The following is a 23,528-nucleotide window of genomic DNA, read 5'->3' on the forward strand; positions in this document are numbered from 1 at the left end:
GAGGGGCCTGGACTACGTGAGGCCTCGGGTTCTTTCTCCTCTCGTTTTACAGGGGAGCACAAGCACAGCATAGGACGTTGGCCAAGGTCAGCCGACCTGTCCACGTCCGAACTCTGGGAGGATTTAGGGCTTCCGAGAACCTTGGAGACCAGCTCATGTAGACCATGCGTTTGAAAAGTGGCAGAAACTTGGGTCCTGAGAAGGCCAGAGACTCCCCAAATCACTATCTAGGGAGTGGAAGAGCTCCTGTCGTTGCAAAGGCTGCCGGTCACAGAACCAGTCTCCCCCACGCTTGGTCCCCCTCACTATGGATGGCCAAGTAGAAGCCGGCTGGCCCTTGGCGGGTCTATGCAGGCGGGGCTCCCTGGCAGGTCCAGTGAATAAAGCACGATCTCCTCCCAGGTCCCTTCCACTTCTCACATTTGGTGGTTCTGGGAAAATACCCACAAGCCCCAGTTCCCCGGAAGGCAGGGTGGTTCACTGACTATGGGGACGGGAATCAAAAGCGAGATAATGAGCTGTCCCTCGAGCTCAGCTGGGAATCCGGGTTCTTCCTAGTCCGGGCTGCTCTCGCCCATGCTGGCAAAGGCCAGGCCACAAGGCCGTGGCTGGAGCCCCCCCCAGGCCTCAAGCCTTTGGCCTTCTTGGGAAATAGCAACTGCTCTTCTCGGGGGGCCTCGGGGAGGGATGGGGGCGCGCCTGCAAAGCGGGGCCCGGGAGCACAGAGCTGGGGAGAAAGGGGGCCTCCCAAGGGGGGCCATGTCCCTGTGCTGCGAGGCAGGATCCAGACCCCTGCGGGCTCTGCGGGTCAGCCGCTGGGGGAGGGGCCAAGACTGCAGCCACTGGGGGAGATCTCCAGACGGCCCTCCCTTCCCCCACCCCAGCCCCCTGGGACCCAGAACCATCCGAGGGAGACTGGGAGGGAGGAGCGGGGGAAGGCGGCCCCGCCCCGCCGAGCCCTCCACTCCAGGTCAGGGCTCCTCCCTTCCCAGGGATCACAGGGCTCCCCAGCCCACCTGGCTCCCTTCCTCAGCCTCAGATCCTCTTTAATGAGCAGTCGTCCCTGTGGGAGGGCCGGGGAAAGCCCCACACCGGGCAGCCAGAAACTCGGCGTGGGGGCCCCGGGGAGGGCCCTGCTCAGGCTCGAGGCCCGGGGCTCCCCTCTGCGCTGGAAACTTCAGCCAGGGGCCGCAGGCAGAGGCGGCGGGGGAGGGGAGGGGGGACTGAGACGCTGGGAGAAAGGCTGCAGGGGCAGGAGAAAGTGAAAGGAAGGAGGGGGAGAGGAGAAAGGAGCCGACATGAAAGAAGCAGGGGGCGGGCACAAGTATGTGCGCACTCGCCTTTGATCAGCCCTGACAGCCTTGGCGGGGGAGGGGAGGGGCGGGGGAGGGGCCGGCGCGGCCCCTTTTCCCAGCTGGGGAGACTGAGGCTCAGCCACACGGCTCCCAGTCGGCCCAGACACCCCCTTTGGGGAGCCAGCAGGGGACCATTTGGTTCTGGAGCCAAGGACCCTGAGGGGAGGAGGGCCCGAAGGCCTGAGAGGCACTGGGAAAAGCAGAAAAGGGAAAAGGGGGGGGAGGGGAGAAGGGGAGGGAAAGGGCAGGGAGGAGGAGTGGTCATCTAGCAATGAACAGCACAAACGGCTGAGGCCTTGGTCAGGGCCGCCCCTCCATCACTCCCAAAAAAGCGCCCCCGGCACGAGCCCAGAGCAGCCTCCCTCTGAGTCGAGGGCAAGCAGGAGCACCCTGACGGGAGAATTCTGGAGCACTGCAGCTCCCCAGCCCATTCCCACCCTCAACTCCTGCAGGCGAGGCCAGGAGTCATTTTCAGAGAAAGCCCTACTATGTGTTGAGGATAGAAAGAAAGTCCAGTAGGCTCTTTTGCTCCTTGGGGGCCCCCAAAACCCAGAATCCCTTTGGCCTGCCCTGGAGGTTGGAGGAAGACATGGGTGGGGAATGGATGGCCTCCCCGTCCTCCCCCACTGCAAGCCCTCCCAGAGGCCTCCTTTCCAGTTTTCCTTCGGGCTGTCCCCAGATGGAAGGCCCTGGAGCTCACATTTGGGGGAAGATCAGAAGCAGAGGGGGTCTCTTGAGAGCAATGCATGCTGGGGGCCCTGGACATCTTCTGCCTCGGGGCTCACTGTAGCATCCTAATGCCCCCTGGGCCCATGGCAGCACCCATTCCCCTCAGGCTTTTTCCAGGGCAATGGGCCAGCAGCATCTTCTCCAGGTCACTGCCTCTGTTCTCCTCCCCCTCTGGGTCTCTCCATCTCGCTGGCCCCTTCCTCACTGCCCACAAACCAGCCCATTTTTCCCGTTTCTCCCCCACCCTCAAAAAGCCCTCCCTTGCTCCGGTGCTCCCCACCAGCTCCACTCTCCTCACACTCCTCCCCTCTCTGACTAAACTCCTGGACCAAGTCGCCTCTTCTATTTCCTTTCCCCTCTCTCCCTTCTTCATTCTACAGGACAGCTGCCAACATCTCCATCCCATTCCTCCCCTCCCCACTTACCCAACAACCCCTCCTTTGCCATTAATCAGATGGGCTTTTCTCACCCCCTGCCCTTCTCCATGCCCACTGACGAACATCCTCTCCTTCAGGATTGCCTGTCTTCTGCGCCATTCCTTTTTTGTGGCTCCTTCTTCCCGCTGGCCAAACGTAGTCCTGGCCAGCTCTCACTGGGGCGGCTTTCTCCGCCAGGTGGCCTGGCTCCCCTGTGCCCCCCACAATCCAGTAGCAGCCAGTGATTTTCTCAAAGCACAGGCCTGGCCATTTTACCCTCCCACCTTCCTGCTCAGCAAATCCCAGTGGCTCCCAGCACCTCCGGGAGCAAACTCTCCCTTTGGGGTCCAAAGCCTGCATGGCTCCCCCCTTCCTCCCTTTCCAGTCTCTTTATGCCCTGCTTCCCACTACGCCCTCTTCTGTCCAGGGTTCCCGGCCTCCTGGCTGTGGCCAAACGAGCCCCCTCATCCCCACGGCGTCCCGTGGCCTGGGCCTCCTGTTGGCCTCCCTTCCCATCTGCACCCAGATGTTGTCTCCCCAGGCGGCGGGAAGGCTTTTAGGCCCGAAGCTACACTGAGGGGTCCTTAGCACGGGGAAGTGCTTCATTTTCACTCACCCACTTGTTGACGGGACTTCATTTGGGAGGGAGATGTGACAGAGATGTGCAGAGGCTCGGCAAGGGAAAGCGCCTTGTCTGCCACCCCAGTGCCGTGCCCTGCCTCCCCGCAGCCCCCTAGGCCTTGGGACAGCCTCTAGAGTAACCCCTGGGAGTGTGCCTGGGAGGTCCCCCTTCAGGCCCATCCCAGGCTCTCACCGCCCTCCTCCCTTCCCCAAGGTCAAGTGCCAATTTCTTCCTGGAGGCTGAACCTTCTCTAAAAGAGCCTCCCACCTCAGAAAAACCCAGCCTGTTCTCCTGGGCAGATTTGGCCATGCACAGGATCCTGGGAGCCCCAAGAGGAGAGAGGCAGGGTCTCCTACCAGACCAGGGTGAATGCTCAGTCATTGTCTCCAAAAGGACTGAAGGAATGAATGCCTGCTTAAAGAGCTCCCCCTTTGAGAGGTCAAGGGGAGCCTCTGAAGGTTCTTGGAGGAGGGAGTGGCCAGAGAGCAACGTTAGGGAAAGGTAGCCCAGGAGAGGGAAGGTTTTGCTTTGGCCGTCTGACCCCGGGGACCATGACAATCAAGAACGATGGAGAGTGGCCCAAAGGGATCTTCATCTTCCTAATCTCTAGTGGGGCATCAGGCTGGCCTCTTCCCCTCTCCAGCCTCCCAGGGGTGGCCTAGGAGAGCTCAGGGCAGGCAATAGGGCCCCTCCCCCCAGCAGCAAGACACAGCGGTCGGCTGAAGGCCCCTCCCAGGAGGAGGTAGGACCCGGGCTTCATGCGTGGGGGTGCCTCAGTGCCGGGGCCCCCATTTCTCTAGAGCCTTCAGCAAGAGAAGGAAAGAAGGCCCCAGTCTGAGCTGAGGGAATCCTGATGGGGAGCCAGATGGCTGGCCCAGGGAGGGGGGTGGAGGGCGGGAGGGGGGTCCTATCAGCCCCCAGGGTGCCCTGGCCAGCCAGGCCCATTGCATTCACTCCTATCGTTGAGTCCCCTACCAAGCAGTCTGGGGGAGGGGGCTGTCCCGTCTCCCGCTCCCACAGCTCCGTGGGAATCCCCTTCACCCAGACTCATTAGGCAGCCCAGGGCCCCGTCCCCCCATCCCGGCCTCTCCCCCCACCCCCATGGGCTGCTGGTGCTAACTCCTTCCAGACGCTCCTTCTGTCAGCCTTGCCAGAAAGATAACCTGCCCTAATGGTTTGCAGCCCCCTCCCCAGGGGGGCCTCCTTCCCCGACTCCTTCCCCTCCCCCAGCTCCCCACCATCTAGGTTCGAGTCCTTTTTCTCCAGTCAGGATCGGGGCCTTGAGTCCCGAGCCCCCACCAGGGTCAGCAGGCAGGGAGGGCTCCCGGGCTGACTGGACCCTGGGCTCCTGCATACACCCAAAACAGCAAAGGGAAGGGAAGAACAGCGGGAAGGGAAGTTGGCAGAATCCCGGGACAAAAGGGAGCCCAGGGAGAACGGAGACAGGCAGTGGCACAGTAGGAGCCTGCTTTAGCCTTCCCTGGAGGGGCCTGGTCCACCACCGGAATCTGGGGAAAGCTGCAGACGCCTCCCTCCCATCCCTTGCCTGCCAGAAATCTGTCCCAGGAAATCTCTCGGCCTGCTCTGGCTTCCTCCAGAGCGCCCCCGCCCCCCCCCGTTTCTCCTGAACTTTCCTGACAGACATTCCTGGCCCTCTTACCGTCCCCCTCCCCTGCCCCCATCTCACCTCAGTTAGGGACCAAAATCAACAGAATTACCTGCAATTATTCCCATTAGCTCTCTGGTCCCGAGTGAGAGGCGCCATTTTGCTGAGAGGACATCCTCCGGGGCTCTGGCCTTCCCTCACTGGTCTGCTGCACCCCGCTCCCCTCCCAGGAGCCTCGGTAATGGAGAAGGAGCTGGGGGCCCCTGCACTCATAGGTACGTAGGTCACACGTGTGTAACGTCCCCTGGTGAATCTCAGCCCAGATTGGACACTTGGGGAACATGAACAGACGGATGGCAGAGGAGAAGCAAGGAGGACCAAAATGAGCGCGGTCCTCCATTCCCCTGGTGGGGAGAAGGCCCGGGTGAGCCACAGCTTACAGAATTAGGCTTAGCTGCTCCCTGGGGACTCAGACTGGCCTCAGGAAAGCCCAAGAACACCCAGGAAATCATCAGACAGAAGGAGAAAAAAGAAAAAGGAGCATCGGATGATGTATCCATAATAATAACAATACAGCAACAATAACAATAATAACATCTATAGGGCAAACGCAACGGCGATACTTGGGAACAAAGCAAGCAGCATGGCACTGAATGACTAAAGACTGATGGAAGGAACGCGCCATCAAGTCAGTCTGATATCCGAGAAAGGGGGCAAGCTTCCAGATGGAGCCTCAGAAACCGCTGCCAAGATCCAGGAACGGAATCCAAAGGCCTTCCCTGGGCAACGCCCCCACGCCTCGGCCAATAATAAAAAATGGTGGAAGGACTGGTGATGGCCATTCAGAAGCAGCTCAGTGCTAGCAGAAATGACAGGTCATCTCAAGGGAGCTCGGACTTGATCATTGTGCAGAAAATGGGCAGAACCTACCAGAGATCCCTGCCATGGCATGAGCCAGAGAGCTAAGAGTATACAGCAGAAGCTCACAATCTCTCATGGACTGAGATGGGCAAGCCCCAAATGACGGAGAGAGGAGAATACCAAGAAACAGACTGGACTGGGCCCGTTTTCACTGAGGGAGTTCATGGACATAACAAGTGTGGATTGCTAAGAACTTCAGGACATTTTAACTTTAATTTAACTTAAATGACACCCATCCCTAACCAGCTCCAAGCTTCAGAAACACAGAGGACCCTAGCTGAGGAGAGCATAGTGAGGTGGGAACAAGAGAGTGAAACCATTCCTGTGATCCTCCATTCCTGTTGCCCTCCATCCCTGTGGCTCTCCATCCCCATGGTCCTCCATCCCTGTGATCCTCCATGCCCATGATTCTCTATGCCCATGATTCTCTATCCCCGTGATCCTCCATCCCCATGATCCTCCATCCCTGTGGTCCTCCATCCCTGTGATCCTCCATGCCCATGATTCTCCATCCCCGTGATCCTCCATCCCTGTGGTCCTCCATCCCCATGATCCTCCATGCCCATGATCCTCCATCCCCGTGATCCTCCATCCCTGTGGTCCTCCATGCCTGTGGTCCTTCCTTCTCATGGTCTACTAGTCTGTTCTCAGCTTCTTACAGACCAAGGAAGATACTCAGAAGGAAATGTCTACATGTCGGCGCAGCAGGAGGCTAGGTGGATTTCCAGTCAGAAGAGCCTGGTTTGAGGGCCCCCCCACCCCCCTGGAATTCCTGGCTTTGTGTTTCACTTTCCCAACCTGTAACCCGAAGGCCCCAGAGGCTCCTTCTCAGTCATCAGCCTGCCCTATGTGGACGGTGGCTTCCTCTCTCATTGGTGCAATAAGGAGGCAGGACTAGACGGACACCAATCTTTCTCTCTAAGGCCTAAGATCCTTCAGGTTCTAGAACTGGTGTGTTTCACTCACCTGATATTCTGTTTGTGGAGTTCGTGTCGGTCACAGGGGCGATGTAGAAACTACAGAGGAGCAAAGGGCAGCCCAAGGAGGCCGAGCGGCAGGGGCCCAACAGCATCGCCCTCCAACACCACTGCCCCCCACCGTCTCCCCCCACCTGCATTTAAGGAATGGAAGTGGAGTAGTAGGTAGTAAGCTCTAAATTAGACTGGTATGAGAGAAACAGAGAGAGATGGAGAGACACAGAGACAGACAGAGAGCAAGAGAGCACTCTGAATGACAGCAGCTGGGAGCCAGACCGGGACTGGTTAGTGAGCTGGGTGGGCTCAATGTACCCAGTGGCTACAGGGGCCCCAAAGACCCACACTTCAATTCAAAAACCTATCGTCCCAGTTGAGATTTGGAGAGGCTTTTTTGGGCCTGCACCCTTGCCAGCAGGGAGCGGTACAGCATGGCACTCATTGACCAACAGTTCTGTCCACATCTCCTCCATTTAGGGAGCGCCCGGCCTTTCATACACCCACAAAGGGGGATCGAAATTCACCCCAAAGGGACCACAGCAGCAGCCTTGGAAGGCCTGAAGGGCCATCATATGGGAGAGGGATCCCACTTGCCCTTCTGGGCCCCCAAAGTCAGGACTGAACAGAGAGGGGATGGGAGGGCATGGTCTAAAAGGCAAGACCAACTTGCTAGTGCCAAACACGGTCTCCAGGAGGCCCAGACCGCCTGGAGTGGAGCTTGGTGGCCCCCGGCTCAAGGTCTCCCAGCAAGGCCAGCTGGGGATTTTGGGACCTACTTCTTGCTAAGGTCAGTGGGTCCTTGCCAAATGCTTGGTGCCTGCTTGGCTGGAGGGAGTTTGCGAAAGGCCTGGCAAACCTGGAGCGTGCCCTTGAGTTTGAATAAGGATGAGAGCTCAGGAGGCGGTCAGTGTTGGCGCCCCAACAGCATCGTCCCCCGATGGCATCGCCCCCCAACATCTCCCCCGGGCTCAGGAGTCTGCTACAGCGGCAGGGGCTCGGGCCCGTTGGCTCTTCTGGATTTAAATGAGAGGAGGGGTTGAGAGCAGACACCCCAAAGATGGAGAGGGAGCTGGGTGATAGGTGGAGACGGGTTCAGAAGGTGGGGGCCTCTCAGTGGGAAGGGAGGGAGACGGGGGAGGCCGAAGGAAGTTTATTATTCTTCCTGCAGACCAATCACTGACTCCCAAAGTGGAGAATTCCAAGTCCTGAAGCCAGATGTGGCCTGTTCCTGTTATCATGGAATATTAATCAGAGGGGCCCATGGGTAATTGGGGAGTTTTGATTAGAGAAATTGCCCTTGTAATAATAAGCAGGCAACAGCCTGGGCAAGCATCCCTCGCTCTAAGCCTGGGTGCTGGAGTCACAAGGACAGGGGCTGGAGGCTGGGGGCTGGGAGGGGAGGCTGGAGCCCAAGCTGAAGAATGGGAAGTGGGGGTGGGGCTCAAAGGCGGCCTGTGGAATGGAGGGAGATTGGAGGGGGGGGGGCAGTGAGGGGAGGGAGGAAGGTCTAAGAAAGAAGGCCCAGGGCTAGGAGCAGGCCCAGAGGCTGGAGGCCATTATTTGGCCTCCCCTGGCCCACCCCTGGGCTCTGTTTTAGGCAGACCTAAACTGAGGATGGAAGGGGGAGCTGGCTGAGGGATCTTAGCCACAGCACAGCTGAAGAGGGGATCCTGGGTAGGATCTGCTAGGCCCGCAGCTGTGAGCTTCCCCCTGTAGGGAGGGAGCTAGGACCCGGGTCTGGGAAGGTGGGAGGGGGGTAACTGAACTGTGGGACTCCCGAGAGCCCTTGGAAAGGAGAGAAGGGGGCTGAGGCTCTTCTCCAGCTTCTGTGCTCAGAGCCAGAGTGGAGGCGGCAAAGAGGCCAGGCTGGCTCCAGAAGCCCTTGGGGGGAGGGAAGGGGCAGCTGGAAAGATGAAAGCCCGAGGGTGTGGCCCTCTACCACACCCCATGATGCCCAGGGCCTTTCCCTCCATACCTAGCCTAGAATAACCTGCCACTTCCCCCTCTTCTGGTCCCCAGAACCTGCCTTGCCAGAGAGGATCTCCCCTCCCCCTTTTCCCAGCTCACCCCAAACAGAAATGGGCTTTCCAAAAAAAAAGGCTTTTCCTGGCATTTGAGGGAAAGAGGTAAAAGGCCAACAAGTGCAGACACGGAGAGCACAAGTCAGGGATCCCTCGTGGTCTCAGTGTGCACAGTAGGGCTCCAGAACTGCCCCGTCCCACAGTGGGGCAGCTCATTGGCACCCCCATCAACCCCGCTCTCCAGTCAACAATGGGCCACGGCCCAGGGAAAAGGCCAAGACCCATTACCCAGAGGGTCATGGGACCTTGTCCGACTAGCAGGGCTGCTTCCTAAACACCGTCCCCTTCTTCCCCTTCTCCCCCATGGTGGTGCAACGGGCGGGAAGCTTACATCCTATGCCGCTCCTGGTGCCGGCTCCATCCCTCCCTCCCTCATTGTGTTCCACTGCTCTCCACTCCTGGAGAATGGGTGGATGTGGCCCAGTGGATGGCCTCCACTTCCAACTCCCCCAACTCTTATCTCAGATGGAGCAGGGACACCGGCTTGGCCCTTAGGAAAGCCGGGCTCCATGTCTCGGCCTTCCCGTGTTCTCGCCGTGTGACCTCAGCAAAGTCCTCTTCCCTCTCTGATCTTTCGTTTCTCAGCGTGCAGTCATTTGTGTCCCATGATGCCGTGGGTGGGCCCTGGATCTCTCCTGGGCCCCTGCCCTTCTGCGTGCCACTCACAAAACTGGCAGACAGGCCCCGGGCTCAGACTCTTACCCACGCACACTCTTGGGATTCAGTTGCTTCCCTCGGTGGAAATCGGGGCTTACTGTGGCCATCTGGGCAACATTAGAGCCATGTCATGAGATTGGCCCCCATTGTTCTCCTGAACGCACCCGTGCCGCCGCCCCCCATGTACACACGTGCACATACACAGACTTGAGCCACGCTGTGGGCCTACTCCATTGCCTCTCGCTCCCACGGATGACACAGCATCACACGGACAACCTCAGAATCACAACAATCCCTGTGGCACTCGTCTACTCTAGCAGCATTTGGGCCCGGCTCAGTGCCCCGGGAGGCCATGGAGAGCCCGCTCTGTGAATCCAGCCCCCGGGCAGTGTCACTGTGGCAGGCGGTCAGCCAGCACTTTCAGCACTTGGCCCACACCCCACCACTGCCACTCGAAGGCTCTGGGGCTACCCAAGAAGTTTTCATGTGGCAGGGGGGAGAGGAGGGGGAGGCTGTCCACGAGCTTCTTGGACCCTGCCTCCTTTTCACCAAGCATCTGAGTCTCCGTGATTGATAGATTTTTTTCTTACAACATTTGCTGACTCGACAGGCCCCAGCTGCCAAAATCTGGGCATTTCTGGAGTGTTTGGGGAACCCAAGCGGCCCATGGGAAATCAGGCTGTGAGCGATCAGGCTTGTGGCACCGCAGGTCGGAACCGGGCCGCTGACGGGACCGGCCCACTGAGCTAACCAGGGCCAAATCAAGGGTGTTCTCCACGCATCTGGGCTCACAGAGGAAGCGGGGACTTGGCAAGTGGCTCAATAGGACATGGCCAATTCAGCAGGCGGCCCTGGAGGAAACAGGAGCTCGGAATATGAAGGAGCTCTCGGGCCAGACTCTGGAACGGGAAGCCTCCCAACGCCAGCCCCACAGCAGTCCTGCCCGGTGCCAACAGGACCTTTGGAAGCTGGTCAGTGAGGGCAGACAAGGCCAGCTCAGGCCACACGTCACAGTCGGATGCCCGGGACCTTCCCTCCCGGACGCCATCCTAACTTAGAAGAAAACAACAGCAAAAGAAAAGGTTTGGGGGGTGTGGCACAAGGTCCCCATGAAATGGCATCTGCCAATCTTGGCTCATCAATCTCTCTGGGCATCAGTTTCCTGACCTGGAAAATGGGGCTTGTTGCCCCTGCCTTGGCTGCTCCACCAGCCTGGCATAAGGCATAGGCACCCAAAGGTCCTTTATGGACAGAGAAGCCAGCTCCCAAGATCACTGGAAAGCCCACCGTGGTTCGTCTCCATTTGTGCAGACAGCCTGGGCACAGCCCCTTTGGATGACCCTCACTTCTGCCAACAGGCAAAGGGAGGGGCCCTAGGGCCTTCCTGCCCCCTGCCCAGGCCCACTGGCTTAGGGAATGGGTGTACCGGTGTGCAGATCCCAGGCTCAGGAGCAAGGGTCGCTTCAGACTGGGCCAGACGGATGCTGGGCCGCCTCGGCCTGCCACATAAGTGCTCCCCTTGCAACCCTCTGCTCCACTCCCACAGACGGTAACGGTGGCTGCCGCCAAGAAGTGGGCCAAACCGAGGGCTGGGCTGAGCATCTTTGTGGCCTACCCTTATGGATAGCGGACAGAAGACTTTTGGGCAGTGGGTGCAGCCGATCCCCATGACGGGCAACCAGCAAGAGCCCCGCTGAGGCCCAAAGGGCCAGAGCTATGCCGGGGTCACATGTTAGGTTGGCACCCCCCACCAAGGCTACCCCATGATAGAGTGACCAACCCAGCGTTATCAGTGGGGCAGGAAGAGACTTGAGGGGTCCGCTTTGAGACTTCTTCCCAGGAGCAGAGTTCAGGAAAAATGGGCAGCTCCTCGGGGGCCCCAGAGACAGCTGTGAGTCAGGAGGCCCGAGCATCTGTCACTGAGAGCCCTAGAGCCCCCTCTCTGATGCCAGTTTGCTCTTCTGTGAAATGAAGGGGGGAGGGGAGGCTGGCACAGGAGAGCCTCTCCTGAAGGTCCCTTCCCTTTCTAAACAGCCACCAATTCCATGGGAACAGCAAAGCCCCCCGCCATCCTAGGACAAAACAAGGCTCCTCCCGCCTTCCCAGTGGGCCAGACTTGGTGCCCACAGAGCCAGGACATGGCCAAGACTGAGCTCCATCGGCCCGGACAAACACGACAGAGAAGGAAGGGGAGAGCTAACCAGAGGCCAGGCCAGCGGCTTGGCTGCCTCTGCCCAGCACCCAAAATGCTTTTCAGCTCAGTCGTGAGCCCTGGGACTTTCTCAGTAAATGGTGATGGGCTCTTCCTACCTCCATCCCTGCCCTTGGAAGTCTGGACAGGAGGGTGAGCCAGCAGCTGGGCAGGGGGCATCCTGGGCAGGCTCTGAGTGGCTGGGAAAGCTCCCAGGCTGACATGACCAAGCAAGGCCGAGAGCCTGACGGAGGCCGGCTGCCCACTGGTCCCACAGGTGGGGAGATGGGGCCCGGCCCCTCCACCCTGGACCCTTCGGTCAGGGGAACCAGGATGATTCAGGCCTCTCATTTCTCCCCCTCTTCTGACGGGTGGGGTGGGAAAGCAGGGCGGGGGCAGGGGCACGCAGAGCAGCCTGGTCTCCGAGGGGATTCCCGGCAGCATCTCAGTGCCACACTACCCGCCACTCGCTGCTGAGGCCGGCTCTGCCTCAAACGCCCCAAGCTTCTCCCAGGCAAGGCGAGGCAAGGGGTCCCACCCTCCCCATCTGACTCAGGCAGGAAGCTCCATCCCAGCTGCCCTTTCTCTCCACCCAGGCCCGGACCTTCCACACCCCAGTGCCAAGCTCCATTGGGGAGCCGGGACAGGAGAGGCCAGGGTGGGGCAGAGACTGAGGCCCGGCGGCCCGAGGGTGCCACCCCAAATCCTTGTCAGCTCCTCCCTAGACCAGACAGAACAGGGAAGAAAATCTCTCCTGTTTGTCTGGCTCTCCCAGGATGATGTAGCCATCTTCCTGCGGCAGGGAGGCAGCTCCCTTCCATCTCTGGCTCCCGGCGGCGGGCTTGGCCCCCATGCAAGGTTCCTTACGGGGAGGCTCCTCCCCCTCACAAATGTTTATGCCCGCTTTGCTGGGCCACACTCCCCAGAAGGGCTTCAGCTCCCTCCCTCCTGTTTCTCAGAGGACCTCAGGAGGGCACGATGCCACAGGCAGCCACGGGCAGGCGGCATGAGGACCCACCAATTAGTCTCTCCGCAGCCAAACGGGCCAGGGAGCAGGGAGAAGGGGGCTCCCAGGCTCAAGGGCGGCATCTCGTAGACCCCGGGGGGCTCAGCCACACAAAAGCTGCCATATGGAAGTTCAACGAGGGTCGCCATCCCTTTCTCCTTGAAGATGCGAGCCAACAGTTCCCAGCTTCCCCGGGGACAAGCAGCAGGGAGCCCGGGAAGAGGAGTGTCGGTGGTCATCTTCGGCCTTGCCCCGGCCAGCCGCGAGAGCCCTGAGGTGAGCCTGCCATTACCTGGGGTTAATGAGTAGCCAGGGCCGGCCTCAGCCCCAGCTGGCCCTGGGAACTCCCTAGGCCGGGCTCAGCCCCACCCAGGAGCCTTGCTCCCAGGATGCTGCCCCACTTCCTGCCCTTTGGCTGGCCCACCTCCACCCTGGCCCTTTCTTTTTAAGGGCTGGGGCACACTGGGAGGGTCCGACGGGGGTCCCGGCTCCCCGCTTCTCGAGAGGGCCACAAAGGGAGCAAGGGAACAGAGGTTAGGGCTTGGCTGCCCTTCCTGGGGGCCCAGAGAGTTACCCACGATACACTGCCCTCCTCCCCAGGCGCATCACGACACTGCTTACACCCATTTCTCTGTGTGGTTAATTTTTTAGTTCTCATTTTTTTTCTAAGAAAAAGCAACAAGAAAATAATTGTTTGTACAAAACATCTTTACAGGTTTTCTTCCAAAAAGACTCGTATTTACACAAACAGCAACGAAGCCCCGACCTTCGGCCTGTCACCCAGGGGGCGGAGGGTGGCCGGGTGCCCTGTCCCCGGGGCGTGGAGCCCAGCCTAGAGGGAGAGGCGGGGGCGTGAGAAGCCCGGCCCCTGGTCCCCCTCTTGCTGGCGAGCAGCGGCCCAGCCCCCACGAGGGCGATGAGCAGGGGAGCCCTATGTCGGGTGGCCCCGTGGGACCCTGGGCAGTGGTAGCATCTGTCCCGAGGCTCCCCCTTCCCCAACCCGAAGGAATGGGGGGCTGGGGGGCGGGCAGAGCTCGGACTTCTGGCTCACACACACACCTGCTACAGCTTGGAGAGGGTAGCAGAACCCCTGGGCTCGGCCAGAAGAGCAATGCTGAAAATGAGGGGGAAGGGGAGAGGGGAGAAGGGAAACTCCCAGTTCTCTAGGGCAAATAGCCACCTGTGCACCCCACCCCCAATGAGGTCACCACGCCTGCAGCTCTCCTGTTGCCCTGGCAACAGCCAATTAAGACACTAATTACCGTGAGAGTGAGGGAGGCAAGAGCTGCCCAAGAATCCCACAAGGAAGGGATCTGGGGAGGGGAGCAGAGGGTGGGATGATCCCCCCCAAAAAAGAAGCCCCACGACAACCAGGACCCAGTATTCCAACTCTCGGGCCTCTCTGCAGAGGGATGGGCTCAGGGCAGCGCTCACCACGCGTGCCCACTTGCCACATGGTGGAGGCCAGAAATCCCAAGGAGCTTAGCCAGAGAAATGTCAAGAACAGCTGGGATGGGGAGGGGGGCGGCCCGGAGAGCCGGGCTCAAGAGGGCCCCTCCCTTCACTGGGGTCTGCTCATTCCGTTGGCCCCTTTCGCTTTTTCTTCCGAATGTGAAAAACGGACACTTAAAAGTGAACAGAGTTCAAGAAAACGATGATGGCCAAAGGTGGGCCGAGTCTGGGGTGGGTGTGACACGAAGGAGAGGGCAGGGCCGGGTGCCAACTGCTAGCCAATGTCCAACCCTGCCATCATGGAGCTGGCACCAGAGGCCCAGGTAGGGCACGGGATGAGGAAGGCACAAGAACGGAGGGGAGAGAGACAGGAGAGTGCTTCCCAAGGGTACGCCCCTGCCCTCTTACCCACCCCTGAGACAAGAGGGCAGGGAATTCTAAAAGCCAAGAAGCTAAAAAACCTATATACCCAAATCAGGGCCCGGCTGGCATGGGAGGGGGTGCCCGTCCAGGCTCGTGCCCGTTGCTCACGGCCAGCTGCACCAGCTCGGGGCACTCAGACCTTGTAGTAGATGTTGGCGGGGCTCTGGGGAGGCATCTCCTGGACGATGTAGACGGGGTGCCCATAGTCCCCGCTCACCTTCTCGTAGTGGGGGCAGTAGTTGTTCTCTGTAGTCCGTAAGGGGATGATGATATCGCTGGGCTCCGTGCCCGCGGTGCCGCTGCCTTTGGGGCTGGCCAGGGTGCTGAGGGCCAGGGCCGCCGTCCTCTGCTGTGTGTGCTTCCGGTGACGTTTCCGCAGCTTCAGGAGCAGCACCGTGAGGAAGATGACGAGGAGGAGGAAGATGACGCAGCCCGCCCCGATGGCCGCGAACACGGCCACCCGGGAGCTGAAGAAGCCGTCGGCCCCCCCGCCGGGGCTGCTGCTGCTGGGGCTCCCCGTCTCTGCAGGGGGGGAGGGGGAGAGGGAGACAAATGCTCAGAGGGGCCCGGGACGACAGCTCCCGGCAGCGCTGGCAGCGCCAGCTGGCTGAGGACCCGGGACACTCACCACGCTTTCCGCCGTTGTCGTCATTAAAAGGGCCCCGCCCTCGGGGGGGCTGTGTCGCCACCTTCACCCTGTTGTCTGTCTCCTTGCTTGGCCGGCTGGTGGTTGGCTGCTCGGGCACCACAGCATTAGGGTCTGGTGACACGGCAAAGAGAGACCGGGGTGGTCAAGAGCCGTGACGGTCTGGGGAGCCCCCCATGGGAAGCTTATGTCCCCCCCCATTCAGTTCAAAAGCGGGCCTACTCACCCTGCTGGACCTTCATGACGATCTTCATGGTCCGTGTGTGGCACACGCCTCCCTCTCGGTTCTCCAGCCCCTCCAAGCTCCCATTGGATGTGGCTGGAACAGAGGGAGAAGGTGAGTTCGAGGCCAGGGAAGCTGGGGCTCCTCAGAAATCCCAGAAGGTCCCAGGGAAAGGGTATAGAGAAGGGAGTCAGCCCCAGGGGGACGCCCCAAGGCTCCCTCGGGGTCGGGGGGACCTCAGCTTCGAGGTTCCATGCTGAGCAGGCAGCTCCGAGAGGCTCCCCTCAACCCCCCTCTGCCCCCAGGGCACAACACATGCCCGGGCCAGGGCCTTCTCAGGGCAAGGAAGGAAGAGAAACAGCAGAAAGCCCCGGGAGGCTACGACACCGGGCCCTGAGCCCGACGGGACTGGGAGCTTGCGGCAAACCGGTGCCTCGGCGAGGCCACAGCTTCCCATGTACCAGCATCGCTGGCCCACCCCCTCCCCCGGCAGACAGAGCCCCTCCCCCTGCACTGCCTGGAGACAAGGTGGGGAGGGGGACCAGCACCCCGGGGCCAAAGCGGGCGAGGAGGGGGCGCCCCGGCGGGGGGGGCACTCACACGTGATGTAGTAGTCCTGCTGCCTCTGGAACTCGAGGCCCATGTGGTTGGGGCTGAACTCCTGGAACTTGATGGTGAAGCGGATCTCCCGCTCGGGCTGGTTGCAGGTGACCAGCACCTTGGGGTTGAGCACCGTGCTGCAGGCCGCGGCCTGCTCCAGCCGCACCAGGTACAGCTTGTAGTACTCGTAGGGCCGGCCGGCCTCCGCCGGGGGGCAGATGATGTCCAGCTTGTCGCCGATCTTGGGGTAGATCACCAAGCCCTTCCCGCTCAGGAACCTGCCCAAGAGGGAGGGACAGGGGAGAGTTCAGCCCAGCAGGAGGGACCCCCAGGCCCTCCCGGGCCACGTCTGCAGCTGAGGAACTCCTGGGCTCCGGGCCCGGGCTGTGTGAAGCGGGACGGCTGTCGCACACACACCCCTGCCTCCTGTCCCTTGCTCATCCTTCCCCACTCCCAGACTTCACAGCTCAGCAAGCTCTCACTTGCCTGAGAGCCACCACCCTCCATGTTCCCAGCCAAGGGTGAGGAAGCCTAAGCTGCCCCCTCCCCCTCCTTCACCCCACAGCAAACCCAGCAAGGGCAGGGCAAGGAACACAGGGTGCACAGGGCAAGACTCTGTCCTGGAGGTGGGGGGCACAAGCCTCTCCACGACTTCCTCTTGGTCCTCACTCTCACCCAGGCCCCACGGGGCTCACCGCCTGGCACGCTCACTGGGGAGCGCAGCCCCAAAGAGAAGGAGCAGTAAAGGCCGGCCACGAGAGCAGAGGCAGGGCCTCCAGACGCCATACCTGCGGCCCTCTCGTTCCCCAAAACAAGAGGCAACCCCAGCTTAAAAGGCTGGCAGTGCCCCAAGCCTAACTCCCAAGGAATGGGCTTGGGTCTGACTGCGCTAACCCAGGAGGCAGGAAACAAAGTCCTGCACACAGACTCCAAAAACCCAAATTGGGCCTTCTTCCCGCCTCCCCCGGGGCTTTGGAAGTAGGCAAGACACAGTCGGGTGACAGAATTCCAACCGGCAGCTAAGCTGTTTGGTCTTGGTTTGGGCCCAGAACTCAGACAAAGGGTTGTCTGCTCCCCGGGGGGTTCAAGAGACCTCTGGGTAAGCAGCACCTATAGGGAACCGGTGTTTCTTGTGTAGACAGAGAGAGGCCCACCACAATGAGCCGGCAGGAGGCTGCACTCTGGGCCAAGGACCACAGTGATGGGCACGAGCGGGACGAGTGGCAGAGAGGGGACTACAGAGAGGGAAGAATGGGGCGGGGGCTGCCCAAGGCCGTGAAGGTCACCCGAGGGACATCAACAATGGGGAGCTCTTCCCAAACTGGGGATCCATGGAAGTGACAGGTCTAGCCTGAATTGGGGGGCCCAGTTAGGAAGAGCTAGCACTGGAGGAGGAGTCCCCCACTCCTGAGGAAGGAGACCAGGCTTGAGGCCAAGGGTCATCGTAGGGAGCGGGGGAGGGGGCAAGAGGCTGGCACCTACTGGAAACAGGGAAATCATTGGAAATGATCCCTCCCTACACACACACTCAGAATCCCGCTTCCACTCAGTGGTCCTGCCCTGATCATGTGGCCCAAAGCAGCGTGGTGGGGCTCCGGCCTCGCCCCTTGGCCAGACTGCCCTCAGCACTGCCCCTCCACAGCCACTGCAAAGCTCGATCTGCTCCCTTCCCCCCTTGTCTCTACTGCCACAACCGCCGCCAAGGCCCGGTTCCCGAGGCCGCAAGGATGTCCCCAAGCCCCAGCTCTGGCTGAGAGTCCCGGCTTCTTCGGGCCGGCACACCGCCACCTCCATCCCTCCCCTCTGTGCTCCCTGGAGTCCACTGCTGTCGCTCACTGCATCTCCCCTCTCCGTGCCTTAGTCCTGCCCTGCCCCAGCTGCCCGGGTTACCGCCTGGGCCATAGCTCGAAGCTCCCTGAGGGCAGGAAATGGGTTTACTCAAGTCTCTGGAGCACCTACTGGTGCCTGAAACAGCACAGCTGCTTAACTGCTGGACTAACTACCCAGACGTGTCACCTCTGTCCAGTCCCAGGGGAATGTGAACTCGGCCCACGGTCCCAAACACAGAAACTGTCCCGGCCCTAAGTCCCGGCAAGCAGAGAGACCAGAGGCCATTGTTGTGAGGCCTGATGGGAGCTTGGAAGCTCTCTCCATTTTCTCCCAGAGTTCTCCACTGGGGAACTCTGCAGTCTTCCTTCCCCTTATCTCCCCCACCCCCACTCCGTGGGAGAAGGGCTAGGGGTGGGGTGGAGGCCCAGCCCCTTTCCCCACCCAGTTTCACCTTTCCAGACCTTAGCCTACCCCAGCCCCCCTGCCCGAGGAGCGCTTTCTTGCCCAGGCCACCCCCAGACAAAGCCCTTTTCTGGAAACTAAGGGGATTGACATGGCTCAGCGGGGAGTCTGGAGCAAGTTACCATGGTAACCCCTGAAGACTTCTCCCCCAATCCAGTCTTGATCCTGGTGGGTCCTAGGTCACCCCCAAGAACAACCCTTTCCCCGCTATATGGAAGCCAGAGTCCAGGTGGTTTTGGAGAACCGAGAAGGGGAGGCTGGGGGAAGGAGCAGCCCCACTTCCACCAGGGAACAGGTGGGAGCCTCAGGAGCAAAACCTCGCCCTCAACGCGAGCCCCTCGCCTCAGATGCTCACAAGGGCCAAAGGTCAGCAGTCACCCTGCCGGCTGGAAACAGAGCTCAGGGCCCAGAGCCCTTGCCCCCGGGCCTCCGAGAGCCCAGGGGTCCAGACTGGAGGCTCTGCCTCCAGAGCCTGGGCTAGCTCTCCCTCAAGCTGGGTGTGAGATTCCCCACATGGCTTCTCGTGGCTCCCCCAACTCCATCCAAGAGAGCCTCCCAGGAAGCCCCCCTGCCACCGGCGAGGGGAATGGCGAGAGGCAAAGCCAGACCAATGGCACTGCTTGAGACCCACAAGATAGAGAGCCACGCCATGAGTTTGCTGGCCTTGGCCCCAGGCCCAGGGGCTGGCCTCACCTACCCACGGCACAATATGGAAGGCCTGGGAACTGGGTGGGGAGGAGCAGCGAGCTTCTGGTGTTGCCGTGCGGACTCGCAGGCTCCATCGGGCCCCGTCCCACCTGGAAGGCGTCACTCTCTCCTCTCTGGGTCTCTCTCCCTCCCTCCTCTGTGTCACAATAACACACAGACACAGAATTAGGCTGAGGGCCCGCCACCCAGAGACCTCCCAAACTCAGGCCCACCCGGGGCCTACGCCGAGTACTAAGGGATGAAACGAGCCGGGGTCCGAGCTTCTCCCAGTGCCACTGGGTCTTGCCATCCCAGGAAGGAAGCATTAGCTGTGGTGTCACCAGAGGTCCACTGCACCCCGCCACTCCCCCACAGTGGAGGGCAAGAGGGAAGGGGGTAGGCTGAGATACGGAGCCCCAAATCTCCTACTCGGCAGAGTCCCAGCTACCAGCTGGTGGAAAGCAAGGCCTCCCAAGCTGAGGCTGCCTTAAGGGCAAGTGGGGAGAGTCCAGCCCCCCCCCCCAAATGGCCACCAGCTGAAGCTGAAGAAGGGCAAGTGGGAATTCAGGCTCTGTGTCCTGGCTCTAGACATCAGAGGGCAGCTTCCCATTGAGGGAGGTTAGAATGGGAGCGGCACAAGTCCCAAATGGAACAGCAGCAGCTGCAGCTGGCTAAGCAGCCCCCCCAGGCCTGGGGGAGCCTGCCTAATCCAGGTTTTCTGTAAGGGAATTGGAAAGTATCCTTCCCTCATCTTCAGGGGACAGCCAGGGAAACCCAGAGGCCCTGGTCACCCAGGTCGGCCCCCAGAGGCCACGTGAAGAGACTCCTGGAAAACCCCGCGCCAGCCGCTGCCTGGCGGCACCTGGACGCGGCCCACGCTGGCCTTCCAACCTGGAAACAGAGACCCCTGGCCCTTATTTATTTTGAGGTTTTTTCCCAAGGAGGAAGCAATTAAGGCAGGTTTATGGGAGCTGGGGGAGGGGTGGAGGCTGCCAGCTCCCTGATAGGGCTGAGACTAAAAGCTAAAAAGAAAGGAGATGGGAGGGGGGGGGAGAGACAGAGAAGGAGAGGGGGAGTGAGGGGAGAAAAAGAGAGAGGGAAGGAGGGAGAGGGAAAAAAGGGGAGAGAGGGAGGGAAGGAGAGGAAAGAGGAAGAAGAGGAAGAAGGAGAAGAGGAAGAAGAAGAAGAACAAGAAGAAGAAGAAGAAGAGGAAGAGGAAGGAGGAGAAGAAGAAGAAAAGAAGAAAGAAAGAAAGAAGAAGGAAGTAAAGAAGAAAGAAAGAAGGAAGTAAAGAAGAAAGAAAGAAAGAAGAAGGAAGTAAAGAAGAAAGAAAGAAGAAGAAGTAGAAGAAAGAAAGAAAGAAGAAGGAAGTAAAGAAGAAAGAAGGAAGTAAAGAAGAAGAAGAAGGAAGTAAAGAAGAAAGAAGGAAGTAAAGAAGAAGAAGAAGGAAGTAAAGAAGAAAGAAGGAAGTAAAGAAGAAAGAAGGAAGTAAAGAAGGAAGAAAGAAGCAGGGGAAGAGGAAAAGACAAGAGAAGATAAGGAGGGGAGAAGAGAAAAAGGGAGGGAAGGGAAAAGGGAGAGAAGAGGAGGAGGGAGGAAGAACAGAAAAGGAAAGGGGGAGGGGAAGAGGGCAAGAGGGGAGAGGGAAGGAGGGAAAGGGGGGAGGGGGAAATCTGGAAGAGGGAGACAAGTGAGAGAAGGGGAGAAAAGGTGAGACAGACAGAGCTGGGAGGAAAAGTGCTGGTACCCGTGAAAACAAAAGGAGGTAAGAGGGGGTGACTAGTGAGGCTGGGGGAAGCCCTCGGAAGGGAGTGGAGGCCGCGGAGGCTGGCACAGCTGTCAGGGAGATGGTACAGGGGGCAGCGGCCTCCTTCCCAGCCACCTGCAGCTTTCCCCTGCGGAGCCTTTGGCGGCACCGGACAAAGGTAACTGAGGCAGGGAGAGTGGAGGGGAGAGGCCGGAAGCAGGGCCCGGGGCAGGAAGGGGCACCAAGCCCCCTGTGCCAGCCTCCTCCAGCCTGCCCAGGGCCAGGTCTCCGTCTGCTCACCTCTCCTAGGCGCTCTGCACACTTGGGGAAGCGAGGAGCCAGCTAGGGCGCCCGCTCCCCGCCCCCCTCTACTCCCACACATGGGTGTGAGTGAACCCCGGGCGCCTGGAGGCAAAGGCTCTCCAGTCCCCATCCTGTCCCGTCCTGCCGGCCGCACCCCCCCACACTCACACACATACCAAAGTGCTTAGCAACTTGTGCTGGGGCTCCGCTGCCCAGGTCCCGGCCCCCGCCCCCTTGGGACCACAGGGGCTCAGCCGCGGCCTACCTCATGGCAGTGGGCGCCTCAAGGCTCCAGAAGAGAGCTCCCAAGTCTTTCCCTCGGGCACCCCCCCACCCAGCCCCCTCCGTCGCCGTGGCCCCCCCCCCACCCCAGGGATCCCTGCAGCTCCCTCGCGCACACAGTAGGTGCTCGGCAAGGGCCCTGGGGCTAGAGCAGCTCCGTGGGGCTCTCGGAGCCAAGAACGGGGAAGTTTCTGGCTGAAGGGACCCCTCGGAGTTAGACTTGAAAAACTGGGAAAGTGGAGAAAAGTTCTCTAGAGGGAGGAAGAGCTGCTGGATTGGGGAGGGGGGGAGAGCAAGGCGTGGAGAATAGCCGCCCTTTGCCCCTGGCTCCAAGACAACGGTGCTCGAAGCTCCTCGAAGCCCCCCACCCCTGCTCCAGTGCAAAAAATCCCCAGGGAAAGGTGTGGCGGAGGGAAGGGAGGGGGGTGGCCAAAAGGTCCACAACGGAGGGGGGAGCCTCCGCTCCCCCCTTCCCCCGGGCCTCCATTCCTCCCGAGCTGGGAGGGGGGGGCAGCGCTGCACAAAGGCCGCGGGGCGGAACAACGAATCCGGCTTGGGGGGTGTTGCTGGGGCGCCCCCCTTCCTCCCTCCGCCGTCACCCGCCTTTGTGAGCTCCGAGCGGCGCCTCCCCGGGCCCCCGGCAGCGAGGAGGCGAGAACAGCACGGAGAAGGTTGGGGGGGGGGGGTCATGATGGAGGAAGAAAGGGAGATAAAGAAGAGCGGAGAGGGAGAGCCCGAGCCCGAGCCCGAGCCGGGAGGCTGAGTGGAGAAAGGGGCGAGAGCAGCGAGCTCCGGGCCGGGCGGTCCCGCAAGCGGCGGCTCCGAAACCCAGCCCAGCTCGGCACAGCCGTCGGCCCGGCCCGGAGCGAGCTACCCGGAGCGGGCCCTGCCCCGCCCAACCCCGCCGGGCGTCCCAGAGCGGGGGGCTCCGAGCGCAGCCGAGGCCGGAGCGAGGCCGGGGCCAGCCCCACACAGGCACAGACAGTTCGGCGGGCGGCCTGACGGACCAACGGACGGCCAGATGGGCGGGCGGCCAGGCGGCCAGCTTGGCAGGCAGACACACAGACGGACAGACAGACGAGCTGACAGACGGACGGGCAGCCGCGCGCGCGCTCACTTACTTGGGGTTGAGGGAGCTCCAGGACACGGGCTCCAGCGTCTTGGGCAGCGGCGTGGCGAGGCGGCAGAGCGCCAGCACGAGCCCCAGCAGCCACTTGCCCCCGGCGGAGCGCAGTCCCGGCCGGGCCATCCTGCCGAGCTCCCCTCTTCGAGCGCTCGCTGCCTCGCTCGCCCGCCCCCCCCCCCCCCGGTGGGTCGGTCACTCTCCCGCTTGGGTCACTCGCTCGCTGCTGGCTCGGACCAGCTCAGTCGCCCATGGCCCGCCACCCGTCCCGTCTGGCTCCGATCCCGATCCCGACCTCGATCCCGGTATCGCCACCTGAGGCTGTGATCGTCGCAGCAACGGTCCGGCCCGGCCCAGGCACCTGGCTGGCTAGCTGGCCGGCTGGCTCGGACCCGGGCCGCCCCCCGACGGCTGCTACCTCAGCCGCGCCCGGGGACCGCCTGTGCCGCCGCGGGCCGGGGCCGGAGCCGGAGCCGGGGCCGGGGCCGGGGCGGGGGCCGGCGGGGCCCGCCCATCAGCTCGCTCGCTCGCTCGGTGGGCGGCGGGGAAGGCCCGGGAAGGGGCGGCGCGGGGCGAGGCGCGGGGCGCGGAGCGGAGAGCAGCGGCGAGCAGCGATAGGCACACACGTCTGCCACGGCGACTCAGCGCGCACAGACTCCGCTCGCTCGGGGCCTGGCCGGCTACTCTCCCGCTCAGGCGGACTCAAGGGCAGCCTCGGTCCTCTTGGCCAATGGCGAGCGTCGGCGCCGGGGTCCTCGCCCCGAGCCACGCCCCCAGAGCGGGGAGGAGGCGGGGAGGGAGCCCGGCTCTTAAGGGTGCCGCGCCGCCTGTGCCAGCAGGTTGGAGGATGCCCGATGCCCGCGTGGGCACCAGTCCGGCCCGTCGGGCGGCTCCGAGAAGCGCTCTAAGTCAGCACAGTGACTCAAGCGGGGGGAGGGGGGCCTCTGCCCTCCTGTCGGGCGCCGGCCTCTCTGTCTCAGGCTTGAGGTGGGGGGTGGGGGGAAGAGAGACACCCACGGCGCCCAAGGGGCCCCGGCTCATTTCTGGCCAATGAACGTCTTCACTGACACCAGTGTTCAGGGCACCTACTCTCTGCGTGGACTTTGGTCGGGTCTCCTCTCTTGGGACCTGAGTTCCTTCTACTGTCAAAGGAAGAAGTTAGACTAGAAATGATTGCTGAAGACTCATTCAG

At 61.3% G+C, this 23,528-nt stretch overlaps 1 protein-coding gene across 1 annotated transcript; it reads right to left on the reverse strand.

The window, feature by feature from the left end:
- Nucleotides 1-13,184: 13,184 nt before the first annotated feature.
- EFNB1 (ephrin B1) lies at nt 13,185-23,002 on the reverse strand. The gene is made up of 5 exons (XM_074276978.1): nt 22,335-23,002; nt 15,903-16,180; nt 15,306-15,398; nt 15,062-15,193; nt 13,185-14,955 (listed from the first exon to the last, which is right to left on the reverse strand). The coding sequence occupies exons 1-5, from the start codon at nt 22,460-22,462 to the stop codon at nt 14,567-14,569; spliced, it is 1,020 nt and encodes a 339-aa protein (XP_074133079.1). The 5' UTR covers nt 22,463-23,002; the 3' UTR covers nt 13,185-14,566.
- Nucleotides 23,003-23,528: the final 526 nt, after the last annotated feature.

Source organism: Sminthopsis crassicaudata, chromosome X, assembly GCF_048593235.1.
Source record: "Sminthopsis crassicaudata isolate SCR6 chromosome X, ASM4859323v1, whole genome shotgun sequence".
NCBI classification, from domain to species: domain Eukaryota; kingdom Metazoa; phylum Chordata; class Mammalia; order Dasyuromorphia; family Dasyuridae; genus Sminthopsis; species Sminthopsis crassicaudata.

What these genes read in the sequence shown, in the direction of transcription:
- EFNB1 (XM_074276978.1), bottom strand. Translation starts at nt 22,462, where the DNA reads ATGGCCCGGCCGGGACTGCGCTCCGCCGGGGGCAAGTGGCTGCTGGGG. An exon ending in GCAGGACTACTACATCACGT is followed by an intron (nt 15,399 to 15,902) that starts GTGAGTGCCCCC and finishes CCTCTGTTCCAG; the next exon opens with CCACATCCAATGGGAGCTTG. An exon ending in CGACAACGGCGGAAAGCGTG is followed by an intron (nt 14,956 to 15,061) that starts GTGAGTGTCCCG and finishes CCCCCCCTGCAG; the next exon opens with AGACGGGGAGCCCCAGCAGC.